The sequence below is a fragment of the Coregonus lavaretus genome, assembly GCF_964263955.1.
Source record: "Coregonus lavaretus genome assembly, contig: HAP1_SCAFFOLD_689, whole genome shotgun sequence".
Classification (NCBI taxonomy): Eukaryota; Metazoa; Chordata; class Actinopteri; order Salmoniformes; family Salmonidae; genus Coregonus; species Coregonus lavaretus.
In genome coordinates, this window is record NW_028165939.1 from 242,501 (window position 1) to 258,544 (window position 16,044).

A 16,044-nucleotide genomic window follows, 5' to 3' on the forward strand; every position below is an offset into this window, starting at 1 on the left:
GCACACCTGTGCAGTCTTCACTTATATTTTTGACCTTTTAGCAGATGGTCTTATCCAGAGCGACTACAGGAGCAATTGGGGTTAAGTGCCTTGCTCAAGTGCAAGGACAATTTTTTTTTTTTTACCTAGTCCGCTCGGGGATTCGAACTAGCGAACTTTTGGTTACTGGCCCAATGGGCTTAACCTTTCGGCTACCTGCCCCCCTTCATAGGCTTTACAGTAAAATACTCCCACCCTGACCCCCTGTTGATCATTGTAGTGTCTGGTCATTGACCTTGAGCAGAACTGAGCAGGAATGATGTAATAGGCATAGCCAGCATTTTGATCTGCATATCGTGGCAGAGTTTTAGACACTGGTGTCTGAATGATGACTATTCTGTTTCTGCCCCAAGAGTTCCGTCTGGCAGTGGTCCAGCTACACGTGACCAAGGTCAAAGCTGACAACCTCTCTAGAGCCCGGGGGCTGATCAGCGAAGCAGCTGGACATGGGGCCAAAGTGGTGGTCTTACCTGTGAGTACACCACCCCCTTTACTCTTCTGAAATGTTTAGTGATGACGATGGGCCTGGTTCCTCTCTAGATCTGAAATGTTTAGTGATGACGATGGGCCTGGTTCCTCTCTAGATCTTGCTCTTTATGGTCTAGGCTGCGACTGTAAAGCCCTTTGTGACAACTGCTGATGTGAAATATGATTTGATTTCCATCAGCGGAACAATTGATCTCTTTTTCCAGGAATTAATATTGACTTGTTTTATTGTTGACTGACTTCTCTTTGTGATCATTAGAAAGGTTACTGTGCCAGTTTCCATGGTTACTGTGCCAGTTGTTTCCCATAATACCATCCAAACATGATTATATTTACATGTATGTTGTACATGTTTCCATGTACAGGAGTGCTTCAACTCCCCCTATGGGACTGGCTTCTTCCCTGAGTATGCAGAGAAGATCCCTGGAGAATCCAGCCGGATTCTGTCAGAGGCAGCCAAGGAGAGCCAGGTGTATCTGGTGGGAGGTGAGCGGAACTCTGGACAACTATTGGGACTGTCCCCATAGCTGGACAACTGTTGGGACTGTCCCCATAGCTGGACAACTGTTGGGACTGTCCCCATAGCTGGACAACTGTTGGGACTGTCCCCATAGCTGGACAACTATTGGGACTGTCCCCATAGCTGGACAACTGTTGGGACTGTCCCCATAGCTGGACAACTGTTGGGACTGTCCCCATAGCTGGACAACTGTTGGGACTGTCCCCATAGCTGGACAACTGTTGGGACTGTCCCCATAGCTGGACAACTATTGGGACTTTCCCCATAGCTGGACAACTGTTGGGACTGTCCCCATAGCTGGACAACTATTGGGACTGTCCCCATAGCTGGACAACTATTGGGACTTTCCCCATAGCTGGACAACTGTTGGGACTGTCCCCATAGCTGGACAACTATTGGGACTGTCCCCATAGCTGGACAACTGTTGGGACTGTCCCCATAGCTCTTTAGTCGGCTCTGATTAGATGACGTGTTCATGTGCTTGAGATGTGTTTAATATATGAGCTGTGTGTTAATATGAGAGGTGTGTTATTATGAGAGGTGTGTTATTATGAGAGGTGTGTTAATATGAGAGGTGTGTTAATATGAGAGGTGTGTTAATATGAGAGGTGTGTTAATATGAGAGGTGTGTTAATATGAGAGGTGTGTTAATATGAGCTGTGTGTTAATATGAGAGGTGTGTTAATATGAGAGGTGTGTTAATATGAGAGGTGTGTTAATATGAGAGGTGTGTTAATATGAGAGGTGTGTTAATATGAGAGGTGTGTTAAACAGTGGGCTGTGATGTGTTAATGAGAGGTGTGTTAATATGAGAGGTGTGTTAATATGAGAGGTGTGTTAATATGAGCTGTATGTTCATATGAGAGGTGTGTTCATATGAGAGGTGTGTTAATATGAGCTGTATGTTCATATGAGAGGTGTGTTCATATGAGAGGTGTGTTAATATGAGAGGTGTGTTAATATGAGAGGTGTGTTAATATGAGAGGTGTGTTAATATGAGAGGTGTGTTAATATGAGCTGTGTGTTAATATGAGCTGTGTGTTAATATGAGAGGTGTGTTAATATGAGAGGTGTGTTAATATGAGAGGTGTGTTAATATGAGAGGTGTGTTAATATGAGAGGTGTGTTAATATGAGAGGTGTGTTAAACAGTGGGCTGTGATGTGTTGGTGTATTCAGGCTCCATCCCTGAGGAGGATGATGGAGGGAAGCTGTATAACACGTGTCCAGTGTTTGGACCTGACGGCAGCCTGGTGCTCAAACACAGGAAGGTGGGAACAGGAACAGGAGCAAGGGACACATGCATTACACATACATACAGTATGACTCCAACTTTATGAGGGGAGAAATGCTTTGACAGGACACTGGCTGTATTTGAGTACATTCTCTGTCTTTATGTTTACCATGATTCCTCTTGAAGATCCACCTATTTGACATCGACGTTCCAGGGAAGATCCGTTTCCAGGAGTCGGAGACACTGAGCCCAGGGAGCAACCTGTCAGTGTTCGACACACGTGAGTCTCTGAGTCTGCTTCCCAAATGGCACCCTATTCCCTATATAGTGCACTACTTTAGACCAGAGAATGGCACCCTATTCCCTATATAGTGCACTACTTTAGACCAGAGAATGGCACCCTATTCCCTATATAGTGCACTACTTTAGACCAGAGAATGGCACCCTATTCCCTATGTAGTGCACTACTTTAGACCAGAGAATGGCACCCTATTCCCTATATAGTGCACTACTTTAGACCAGAGAATGGCACCCTATTCCCTATATAGTGCACTACTTTAGACCAGAGAATGGCACCCTATTCCCTACGTTAGGTGGTTGGTAGCTGCTGTACTTAATTACGGCTACTGATTGCAGTCTGCCAGTTTGGCTTTATACATAGCTTGGGCTTTGTCGAGTAAGGCTTAAACTATGTATTTAGATTGTAGTTAGGTACTATAGGTAGGCATCGTGGGCTGTATATTATTAAGTAGTATAGGTAGGCATCGTGGGCTGTTGTGGGTAGCTGTTGTGTAGTTATTGTAGGTTACTTTTGTATTCGGCGGTGCCGGGTGTAGCACGAAGCTAGCTAGCTAACTCACCTCCTGGATTAGCTAGCGAGTAGCTATTAGCAACGGTAGCAACTAAAAACAATATCCTTTTAGCCAGCTACATTCGTTCGCAGCGACGCCGTTTTTCAAACAAAGTCAACACAGCAGCCATTGCTAGCTAGCCAACACTACCAGCTGGCTGTACTGTAGTAGCTAAATACAATATCTTTGTGCTAGCTACCCAACGTTTAATCATTGCTGCGTTATGAAAGGTAAGCTTGGCTTCTTATATGGTGTTGAGTTAAGCTTAAACCATGTATTTAGATTGTAGGTAGGTATTGTAGTTTGGTATTATAGGTAGCTTACTCAGGTAGTTATTGAAGGTTATTGTAGGTAATTATTGTAGGTAAGTATTGTATTCGGCGAAGCACGAGGCTAGCTAACCCACTACCTGGACCAACAAAGCTAGCTAGCTAGCGGGTAGCTACTGGTAACTTTTAGCAACTGTGGTTAGTTGTTTCCAATGTTATTTCATGCTTAAGAGTACCTGTGATTGAGCCAGCTAGCTGCTACCATTCAGCTGTTTTTCTAACCTCATTATCCGAGGCATTAACGTTAGGTGGTTGGTAGCTGCTGTACTTAATTACAGCTACTGATAACAGTCTGCTGTAGTTTACAACAATTCTAATTTCTAAAGTGGAAGTTGGGAGAGTTTTATTCGGGTGGTTCAGTGAAACAATTATAGTTTCTGAGGTGGAAGTTGGGAGAGTTATATTATTATTTTTTTGGTGAGGGAGGCCTGCTCTCTCCTTTCCCAGATGTTTAGTTCATTTCATTCCGATCTCCTCTGCATTATTGTAGCCATCTGCTGCAGCCTGTCAACTATGCCTCTGCCTATCCCTGTTCTCTCCTCTCCGCACAGGCTACACAAACGCCTCACACCGCGTGGCTGCTGCCTCTCTAACCTGGTGGTCCCTGCACGCACCACACACCTGGAGTTCCAGGTCTCAGGCAGCCTCTGGAACTGCCGTTCTGCTGCCAACAAGGCTGACTTCATCCCAGCCTATGCTACCCTCCAGTCCCTCGACTTCCTGGCGCTGACGGAAACATGGATTACCACTGAAAACACTGCTACTCCTACTGCTCTCTCCTCGTCTGACCATGTGTTCTCGCATACCCCGAGAGCATCTGGTCAGAGGGGTGGTGGCACAGGAATCCTCATCTCTCCCAAGTGGTCATTCTCGATTTTTCCCCTAACCCATCTGTCTATCTCCTCATTTGAATTCCACGCTGTCACAGTCACTAGCCCATTTAAGCTTAATATCCTTGTCATCTATCGCCCTCCAGGTTCCCTTGGAGAGTTCATCAATGAGCTTGACGCCTTGATAAGTTCCTTTCCTGAGGATGGCTCACCCTTCACAGTTTTGGGGGATTTCAACCTCCCTACGTCTACATTTGACTCATTTCTCTCTGCCTCCTTCTTTCCACTCCTCTCCTCTTTCGACCTCACCCTCTCACCATCCCCCCCCACTCACAAGGCAGGCAATACGCTTGACTTCATCTTTACTAGATGTTGCTCTTCTACTAATCTCACTGCAACTCCCCTCCATGTCTCCGACCACTACTTTGTATCCTTTTCTCTCTCGCTCTCCTCCAACATTACTCACTCTGCCCCTACACAGATGGTAACGCGCCGCCGCAACCTTCGCTCTCTCTCTCCCACTACTCTCTCCTCTTCCATCCTATCATCTCTTCCCTCTGCTCAATCCTTCTCCCTCCAATCTCCTGATTCTGCCTCCTCAACCCTCCTCTCCTCCCTTTCTGCATCCTTTGACTCTCTGTGTCCCCTATCCTCCCGGCCGGCTCGGTCCTCCCCTCCAGCTCCGTGGCTTGATGACTCATTGCGAGCTCACAGAACAGAGCTCCGGGCAGCGGAGCGGAAATGGAAGAAAACTAAACTCCCTGCCGACCTGGCATCTTTTCACTCCCTCCTCTCTACATTTTCTTCATCTGTTTCTGCTGCTAAGGCCACTTTCTACCACTCTAAATTCCAAGCATCTGCCTCTAACCCTAGGAAGCTCTTTGCCACATTCTCCTCCCTGCTGAATCCCCCCCCCCCCCCTCCCTCTCTGTGGATGACTTTGTCAACCACTTTGTCAACCTATGCTTTGACTTCTTTCTCCCCTCTCTCTCCAGATAAAATCTTGCGACTAGTGACTGCAGGCCGCCCAACAACCTGCCCGCTTGACCCCATCCCCTCCTCTCTTCTCCAGACCATCTCCGGTGACCTTCTCCCCTACCTCACCTCGCTGATCAACTCATCCTTGACCGCTGGCCATGTCCCTTCCGTCTTCAAGAGAGCGAGAGTTGCACCCCTTCTCAAAAAACCAACACTCGATCCCACTGATGTCAACAACTACAGACCAGTATCCCTTCTTTCTTTTCTTTCCAAAACTATTGAGCGTGCCGTCTTTAGCCAACTCTCTTGCTATCTCTCTCAGAATAACCTTCTTGATCCAAACCAGTCAGGTTTCAGGACTGGTCATTCAACTGAGACTGCTCTTCTCTGTGTCACGGAGGCTCTCCGCACTGCTAAAGCTAACTCTCTCTCCTCTGCTCTTGTCCTTCTAGACCTGTCTGCTGCCTTTGATACAGTGAACCATCAGATCCTCCTCTCCACCCTCTCCGAGCTGGGCATCTCCGGCGCGGCTCACTCCTGGATTGCGTCCTACCTGACCGGTCGCTCCTACCAAGTGGCGTGGCGAGAAGCTGTCTCCGCACCACGTGCTCTCACCACTGGTGTCCCCCAGGGCTCAGTTCTAGGCCCTCTCCTTTTCTCCCTATACACCAAGTCACTTGGCTCTGTCATATCCTCACATGGCCTCTCCTATCATTGCTACGCTGACGATACACAACTAATCTTCTCCTTTCCCCCTTCTGATAACCAGGTGGCGAATCGCATCTCTGCATGTCTGGCCGACATATCAGTATGGATGACGGATCACCACCTCAAGCTGAACCCTGGCAAGACGGAGCTGCTCTTCCTCCCGGGGAAGGACTGCCCGTTCCATGATCTCGCCATCACGGTTGACAACTCCGTTGTGTCCTCCTCCCAGAGTGCGAAGAGCCTTGGCGTGACCCTGGACAACACCCTGTCGTTCTCCGCTAACATCAAGGCGGTGACCCGATCCTGCAGGTTCATGCTCTACAACATTCGGAGAGTACGACCCTGCCTTACACAGGAAGCGGCACAGGTCCTAATCCAGGCACTTGTCATCTCCCGTCTGGATTACTGCAACTCGCTGTTGGCTGGCCTCCCTGCCTGTGCCATTAAACCCCTACAACTCATCCAGAATGCCGCAGCCCGTCTGGTGTTCAACCTTCCCAAGTTCTCTCACGTCACCCCCCTCCTCCGCACACTCCACTGGCTTCCAGTTGAAGCTCGCATCCGTTACAAGACCATGGTGCTTGCCTATGGAGCAGTGAGGGGAACGGCACCTCCGTACCTTCAGGCTCTGATCAGTCCCTACACCCAAACGAGGGCATTGCGTTCATCCACCTCTGGCCTGCTGGCTCCCCTTCCTCTGCGGAAGCATAGTTCCCGCTCAGCCCAGTCAAAACTGTTCGCTGCTCTGGCACCCCAATGGTGGAACAAGCTCCCTCACGACGCCAGGACAGCGGAGTCACTCACCACCTTCCGGAGACATTTGAAACCCCACCTCTTTAAGGAACACCTGGGATAGGATAAAGTAATCCTTCTACCCCCCCCCCCGCCCAAAAAAATAAAATAATTTAAAAGTATAATTGTAAAGTGGTTATCCCACTGGCTATAGGGTGAATGCACCAATTTGTAGTCGCTCTGGATAAGAGCGTCTGCTAAATGACGTAAATGTGCCCTTGAGCAAGGCACTTAACCCTAATTGCTCCTGTAAGTCGCTCTGGATAAGAGCGTCTGCTAAATGACTAAAATGTAAATATATAGTGCACTACTTTAGACCAGAGAATGGCACCCTATTCCCTATGTAGTGCACTACTTTAGACCAGAGAATGGCACCCTATTCCCTATGTAGTGCACTACTTTAGACCAGAGAATGGCACCCTATTCCCTACGTAGTGCACTACTTTAGACCAGAGAATGGCACCCTATTCCCTATATAGTGCACTACTTTAGACCAGAGAATGGCACCCTATTCCCTACCTAGTCAAATCAAATCACATTTCATTTGTCACGTGCGCCGAATACAACAGGTGTAGATCTTACAGAGAAATGCTTACTGACAAGCCCTTAACCAACAATGCAGTTTTAAGAAAATAGAGTTAAGAGAATATGTACAAAATAAACGAAAGTTAAAAAAGTAACACAATAAAATAACAATAACGAGGCTATATACAGGGGGTACCGGTACTGAGTCAATGTGTGGTGGTACAGGTTAGTCGAGGTAATTTGTACAGTAGGGGTAAAGTGACTATGCATAGATAATAAACAGTGAGTAGCAGCAGTGTAAAATCAATGTAAATAGTCTGGGTAGCCATGATTAGCTGTTCAGGAGTCTTATGGCTTGGGGGTAGAAGCTGTTAAGGAACCTTTTGGACCTAGACATGGCGCTCCGGTACCGCCTGCCATGCAGTAGCAGAGAGAACAGTCTATGACTTGGGTGGCTGGAGTCTTTGACAACTTTTTGGGCCTTCCTCTGACACCTCCTAGTATATACGTACTGGATGGCAGGAAGCTTGGCCCCAGTGATGTACTGGGCCGTACACACTACCCTCTGTAGTGCCTTGCGGTCGGAGGCCGAGCAGTTGCCATACCAGGCGGTGATGCAACCAGTCAGGATGGTGCAGCTGTATAACTTTTTGAGGATCTGAGGACCCATGCCAAATCTTTTCAGTCTCCTGAGGGAATAAGCTTTGTCGTGCCCTCTTCATGACTGTCTTGGTGTATTTGGACCATGATCATTTGTTGGTGATGTGGACACCAAGGAACTTGAAGCTCTCGACCCGCTCCACTACAGCCCCGTCGATGAGAATGGGGGCCTGTTCGGCCCTCCTTTTCCTGTTGTCCACAATCAGCTCTTTTGTCTTTCTCACGTTGAGGAGGAGGTTGTTATCCTGGCACCACACGGCCAGGTCTCTGACCTCCTCCCTATAGGCTGTCTCATCGTTGTCGGTGATCAGGCCTACCACCATTGTGTCGTCAGCAAACTTAATGATGGTGTTGGAGTCGTGCTTGGCCACACAGTCGTGGGTGAACAGGGAGTACAGGAGGGGACTGAGCACGCACCCCTGAGGGGCCCCCGTGTTGAGGATCAGCGTGGCAGATGTGTTGTTGTCTACCCTCACCACCTGGGGGCGTCCCGTCTGGAAGTCCAGGATCCAGTTGCAGAGGGAGGTGTTTAGTCCCAGGGTCCTTAGCTTAGTGATGAGCTTTGTGGGCACTATGGTGTTGAACGCTGAGCTGTAGTCAATGAACAGCATTCTCACATAGATGTTCCTTTTGTCCAGGTGGGAAAGGTGTGGAGTGCAATAGAGATTGCATCATCTGTGGATCTGTTGGGGCGGTATGCGAATTGGAGTGGGTCTAGGGTTTCCGGGATGATGGTGTGGATGTGAGCCATGACCAGCCTTTCAAAGCACTTCATGGCTACAGACATGAGTGCTATGGGTCGGTAGTCATTTAGGCAGGTTATCTTAGTGTTATTGGGCACAGGGACTATGGTGATCCGCTTGAAACATGTTGGTATTACAGACTCCGACAGGGAGAGGTTGAAAATGTCAGTGAAGACACTTGCCAGTTGGTCCGCGCATGCTCTGAGTATATGTCCTGGTAATCCGTCTGGCCCTGCGGCCTTGTGAATGTTGACCTGTTTAAATCAAAATCAAATCAAATTGTATTGGTCACATACACATATTTTGCAGATGTGCAGTAGTATCTAACAATTCACAACAATACACACAAATCTAAAAGTAAAAGGATGGAATTAAGAAATATATCAATATTAGGACGAGCAATGTCGGAGTGGCATTGACTAAATTACAGTAGAATAGAATACAGTATATACATATGAGATGAGTAAAGCAGTATGTAAACATTATTAAAGTGACTAGTGTTCCATTATTAAAGTGACTAGTGTTCCATTATTAAAGTGACCAGTGATTCCATGTCTTAGAGGCAGCAGCCTCTAAGGTGCAGGGTTGAGTAACTGGGTGGAAGCCGGCTAGTGATGGCTATTTAACAGTCTGATGACCTGTTGCCTTGAAATAGAATAGAAGCTGTTTTTCAGTCTCTCGGTCCCAGCTTTGATCCACCTGTACTGACCTTGCCTTCTGGATGATAGCGGGGTGAACAGGCCGTAGCTCGGGTGGTCTTACGCACATCTGCTACGGAGAGCGTGATCACACAGTCGTCTGGAACAGCTGGTGCTCTCATGCATGCTTCAGTGTTGCTTGCCTCGAAGCGAGCATAAAAGGCATTTAGCTCGTCTGGTAGGCTCGCGTCACTGAGCAGCTCACGGCTGGGTTTCCCTTTGTAGTCCGTAATAGTTTGCAAGCCCTGCCACATCCGAAGAGCGTCAGAGCCGGTGTAGTAGGATTCAATCACAGTCCTGTATTGACGCTTTGCCTGTTTGATGGTTCGTCTGAGGTTATAGCGGGATATCTTATAAGCGTCCCGCTCCTTGAAAGCGGAAGCTCTATCCTTTAGCTCAGTGCGGATGTTGCCTGTAATCCATGGCTTCTGGTTGGGATATGTACGTACTGTCACTGTGGGAACGACATCATCGATACACTTATTGATGAAGCCGGTGACTGATGTGGGATACTCCTCAATGAGTTGTGGAAAATAATCACTATACTTTATTACAAATCAAAATACTTCCAGAGTTTTTGTAGAACTAAGAATGACTTTATTACAATTTCAACAAAGCCGAGGCCGGTCTGCAGAGTAGCGCCCCCTCTTCTTCTCTCCCTCCATCTTATATAGTGCCCTCCACACACCATAGCTTTAAATCCCTCCCTCCTCAGTTTCCCGCTCTTTTATTGCTCCGCCCACTCCCTTTGTCTATGGTGGACGGCTACATTCGACTTTCATTCAGTTCAGATTCAATAGTAATACACTCAATCAATCCCTTATCTTGCAAAAACACTCATGTTTAGGTTAAACTCTGTTCAACCCCCTGGCGCCGCTCTTTATCACTTTGTGTGAGGAGAGAGACAAAAGGCCACAGGCTAGTTTCAGTCCCTGATAAGATAGGACAGCCATGGATTTAAGTAAAAGCGAGCAACTTGACCCTAAATCAGATTCCCTCTTTTACCCACACACACACAGTGAAATGACCCAATTCAGTTAGCCACAAAGAATGTTAACTATATGTTCATGATTAACTAAGTTGTATCTCATAGTCCACTAAACAATTTCCAACAAATGCCATCGAATGAATCCCGGAACATGTTCCAGTCAGTCCTGTAGTTTAGCATCTGCGTCATCTGACCACTTCCGTATTAACCGAGTCACTGGTTATTCCTGCTTTAGTTTTTGATTGTAAGCAGGAATCAGGAGGATAGAGTTATGGTCAGATTTGCCAAATGGAGGGCGAGGGAGAGCTTTGTACACGTCTCTGTGTGTGGAGTAAAGGTGGTCTAGAGTTTTTTTTGGTTCTCTGGTTGCACATTTAACATGCTGGTAGAAATGAGGTCAAATGGATTAAAGTTTTCCTGCATTAACTCTAACCCTGTGTTACTGTGTATTGGGTTAACTCTAACCCTGTGTTACTGTGTATTGGGTTAACTCTAACCCTGTGTTACTGTGTATTGGGTTAACTCTAACCCTGTGTTACTGTGTATTGGGTTAACTCTAACCCTGTGTTACTGTGTATTGGGTTAACTCTAACCCTGTGTTACTGTGTATTGGGTTAACTCTAACCCTGTGTTACTGTGTATTGGGTTAACTAACCCTGTGTTACTGTGTATTGGGTTAACTCTAACCCTGTGTTACTGTGTATTGGGCTAACTCTAACCCTGTGTTACTGTGTATTGGGTTAACTCTAACCCTGTGTTACTGTGTATTGGGCTAACTCTAACCCTGTGTTACTGTGTATTGGGTTAACTCTAACCCTGTGTTACTGTGTATTGGGTTAACTCTAACCCTGTGTTACTGTGTATTGGGTTAACTCTAACCCTGTCCCTTCTCTGTCATATCTCCTCTAGCATACTGTAAGGTGGGTGTGGGGATCTGCTATGACATGAGGTTTGCAGAGCTGGCCCAACTCTACGCTAAGAAAGGTAATGTGGTGACTGTGCTGCACTGGGCTGTGGAAGTAAACCTTGTAACCATAGTAGGTAGAAAAGGATCCCAAAGGGGCATGTACAGCGCATTCGGAAAGTATTCAGACCCCTTGACTTTTTCCACATTTTGTTATGTTACAACCTTATTCTAAAATTATTACTTTTTTTCCGAGACAGGACTGTGTCGAAGCACAGATCTGGGGAAGGGTACCCCAATATCTTTGCAGCATTGAAGGTCCCCAAGACATAGTGGCCTCCATCATTCTTAAATGGAAGAAGTTTGGAACCACGAAGACTCTTCCTAGAGCTGGCTGCCCGGCCAAACTGAGCAATCGGGGGAGCTGGGCCTTGGTCAGGGAGGTGACCAAGAACCGGATGGTCACTCTGACAGACCTCCAGAGTTCCTCTGTGGAGATGGGAGAACCTTCCAGAAAGATAACCATCTCTGCAGCACTCCACCAATCAGACCTTTATGGTAGAATGGCCAGACGGAAGCCACTCCTCAGTAAAAGGCACATGACAGCCCGCTTGAAGTTTGTCAAAAGGCACCTAAAGACTCTCAGACCATGAGAAACAAGATTCTCTGGTCTGATGAAACCAAGATTGAACTCTTTGGCCTGAATGCCAAGCGTCACGTCTGGAGGAAACCTGGCACCATCCCTACAGTGAAGCATGGTGGTGGCAGCATCATGCTGTGGGGATGTTTTTCAGCGGCAGGGACTGGGAGACTAGTCAGGATCGAGGGAAAGATGAACGGAGCAAAGTACAGAGAGATCCTTGATGAAAACCTGCTCCAGAGTGCTCAGGACCTCAGACTGGGGTGAAGGTTCACCTGGGGCGAAGGTTCACCTTCCAACAAGACAACACAGGAGTGGCTTCGGGACAAGTCTCTGAATGTCCTTGAGTGGCCCAGCCAGAGCCCGGACTTGAACCCGATCGAACATCTCTGGAGAGACCTGAAAATAGCTCTGCAGTGACGCTCCCATCCAACCTGACAGAGCTTGAAAGGATCTGCAGAGAAGAATGGGAGAAACTCCCCAAATACAGGTGTTCCAAGCTTGTAGCGTCATACCCAAGACGACTCAAGGCTGTAATCGCTGCCAAAGGTGCTTCAACAAAGTACTGAGTAAAGGGTTTGAATACTTGAATATCTGTTTTTTATTTTTAATAAATGTGCAAACATTTCTAAAAACCTGTTTTTGCTTTGTCATTATGGGGTATTGTGTGTAGATTGATGAGGGGAAAAAATTATTTAATCCATTTTAGAATAAGGCTGTAACGTAACAAAATGTGGGAAAAGTCAAGGGATCTGAATACTTTCCAAAAGCGCTGTATATAAAAACAAATATGAGTAAGGGAATGTATTGAAGTTGCAATGAATGAACAGTGGGCAGACCTGGATAGTGAGGATGTTGTTGTTGTCATGGTTATCTGTCTTCCATCAGGATGTCAGCTGTTGGTCTACCCTGGAGCATTCAACATGACCACCGGGCCGGCCCACTGGGAACTGCTGCAGAGAGGAAGGTTGGTGAACATCTTAGAAGACCAAAGGTTTATGAAACCAGTTTCTATGAAGTAATTTTCCATTTTAAAACCATTTGCTGTGTCCGGCTCTCTGGCTCTCTTCTGCCCACACCGTTAGTATTATGCCATCCTAAAGGACACACCGGTAGTGTTTGCTGGCCGAGAGTACTTAGCATCCCTGAACAGAGTGCCAGCCGTAATTTGCAAACCGATTCTACATGTCGAGAACATCCTGACTGGTTGTATCAGCATCTGGTATGGGGTCCGCGACCGGAAGGCCCTACAGAGGGCGGTGCAGACGGCCCACCACATCCCTGGGGGTGAGCTCCCAGCCATCCAGGCGGTGCAGACGGCCCACCACATCACTGGGGGTGAGCTCCCAGACGGCCCACCACATCCCTGGGGGTGAGCTCCCAGCCATCCAGGTGGTGCAGACGGCCCACCACATCACTGGGGGTGAGCTCCCAGCCATCCAGGTGGTGCAGACGGCCCACCACATCCCTGGGGGTGAGCTACCAGCCATCCAGGACGTACATGTCAGGCGGTGTCTGAGAAAGGCCTGAAGAATTGCAAAAGATTCCAGCCACCCAAGACATGGACTGTTCTCCATGCTCCCGTCTGGAAGGCGTTACCGATGCATCAAGGCTCTTCCTGGGTTCAGGCTAAATCAAGGCAGTTATACCATAGTGTGTGCCCTCAGGCCCCTACTCCACCACTACCACATATCTACAACACAAAATCCATGAGTATGTGTGTGTATAGAGCGTATGTTATCATGTGTGTGTCTGCATGTTTGTGTTGCTTCACAGTCCATAACTTGTATTTTTATCTGTTTTTTTAATTTGTTTCTACTGCTTGCATCAGTTACCTGATGTGGAATCGAGTTCCATGTAGTCATGGCTCTATGTAGTACTGTGCGCCTCCCATAGTCTGTTCTGGACTTGGGGACTGTGAAGAGACCTCTGGTGGCATGTCTTGTGGGGTATGCATGGGTGTCTGAGCTGTGTGCTAGTCGTTTAAACAGACAGCTCTGTGCTTTCAACATGTCAAAACCTCTCACAAATACAAGTAGTGATGAAGTCAATCTCTCATCTACTTTGAGCCAGGAGAGATTGACATGCATATTATTAATGTTAGCTCTCTGTGTACATCCAAGGGCCAGCCGTGCTGCCATGTTCTGAACCAATTTACATTTTCCTAAGTTCCTCTTTGTGGCACCTGACCACACGACTGAACAGTAGTCCAGGTGTGACAAAACTAGAGCCTGTAGGACCTGCCTTGTTGATAGTGCTGTTAAGAATGCAGAGCAGCACTTTATTATGGACAGACTTCTCCCCATCTAAGCTACTGTTGTATCAATATGTTTTTACCATGACAGTTTACAATCCAGGGTTACTCCAAGCAATTTAGTTTCCTCAACTTGATCAATTTCCACATTAGTTATTACAAGATGTAGTCGAGGTTTAGGGTTTAGTAAATGATTTGACCCAGCTTATTCCTTGCCACCCATTCTGAAACTATGGCTTTACACCCCCTGCTATATCTGAAACTATGGCTTTACACCCCCTGCTATATCTGAAACTATGGCTTTACACCCCCTGCTATATCTGAAACTATGGCTTTACACCCCCTGCTATATCTGAAACTATGGCTTTACACCCCCTGCTATATCTGAAACTATGGCTTTACACCCCCTGCTATATCTGAAACGATGGCTTTACACCCCCTGCTATATCTGAAACTATGGCTTTACACCCCCTGCTATATCTGAAACTATGGCTTTACACCCCCTGCTATATCTGAAACTATGGCTTTACACCCCCTGCTATATCTGAAACTATGGCTTTACACCCCCTGCTATATCTGAAACTATGGCTTTACACCCCCTGCTATATCTGAAACGATGGCTTTACACCCCCTGCTATATCTGAAACTATGGCTTTACACCCCCTGCTATATCTGAAACTATGGCTTTACACCCCCTGCTATATCTGAAACTATGGCTTTACACCCCCTGCTATATCTGAAACTATGGCTTTACACCCCCTGCTATATCTGAAACTATGGCTTTACACCCCCTGCTATATCTGAAACTATGGCTTTACACCCCCTGCTATATCTGAAACGATGGCTTTACACCCCCTGCTATATCTGAAACTATGGCTTTACACCCCCTGCTATATCTGAAACTATGGCTTTACACCCCCTGCTATATCTGAAACTATGGCTTTACACCCCCTGCTATATCTGAAACGATGGCTTTACACCCCCTGCTATATCTGAAACTATGGCTTTACACCCCCTGCTATATCTGAAACTATGGCTTTACACCCCCTGCTATATCTGAAACTATGGCTTTACACCCCCTGCTATATCTGAAACTATGGCTTTACACCCCCTGCTATATCTGAAACTATGGCTTTACACCCCCTGCTATATCTGAAACTATGGCTTTACACCCCCTGCTATATTGTGGATAAAGAGTTACCTGTCTAACAGAACACAGAGGGTGTTCTTTAATGGAAGCCTCGCCAACAAAATCCAGGTAGAATCAGGAATTCCCCAGGGCAGCTGTCTAGGCCCCTTACTTTTTTCCATCTTTACTAACGACATGCCTTTGAGTAAAGCCAGTGTGTCTATGTATGCGGATGACTCAACACTATACACGTCAGCTACCACAGCGACTGAAATGACAGCAACACTTAACAAAGAGCTGCAGTTAGTTTCAGAATGGGTGGCAAGGAATAAGTTAGTCCTAAATATTTAAAAAACTAAAAGCATTGTATTTGGGACGAATCATTTTAATCATGAATAATGTGGAAATTGATCAAGTTGAGGAGACTAAACTGCTTGGAGTAACCCTGGATTGTAAACTGTCATGGTCAAAACATATTGATACAACAGTAGCTAGGATGGGGAGAAGTCTGTCTATAATAAAGCGATTCTCTGCTTTCTTAACAGCACTATCAACAAGGCAGATCCTACAGGCCCTAGTTTTGTGGCACCTGGACTACTGTTCAGTCATGTGGTCAGGTGCCACAAAGAGGAACTTAGGAAAATAGCAATTGGCTCAGAACAGGGCAGCACGGCTGGTCTTGGATGTACACAGAGAGCTAACATTAATAATATGCATCTCAATCTCTCCTGGCTCAT

At 46.8% G+C, this 16,044-nt stretch overlaps 1 protein-coding gene across 1 annotated transcript in view; it reads left to right on the forward strand.

The window, feature by feature from the left end:
* The window catches only part of LOC311115273 (omega-amidase NIT2-like), a gene marked incomplete at its 3' end in the record, with an annotated part of 32,357 nt that overhangs the window by 260 nt on the left and 16,053 nt on the right, over positions 1–16,044 (forward strand). Inside the window, exons 2-7 of the mRNA XM_084190469.1 lie at positions 393–511; positions 891–1,011; positions 2,224–2,315; positions 2,465–2,558; positions 11,290–11,364; positions 12,813–12,891. Coding sequence (XP_084046595.1) covers positions 393–511; positions 891–1,011; positions 2,224–2,315; positions 2,465–2,558; positions 11,290–11,364; positions 12,813–12,891 — 580 coding nt within the window. The remainder of the gene's footprint in view (positions 1–392; positions 512–890; positions 1,012–2,223; positions 2,316–2,464; positions 2,559–11,289; positions 11,365–12,812; positions 12,892–16,044) is intronic.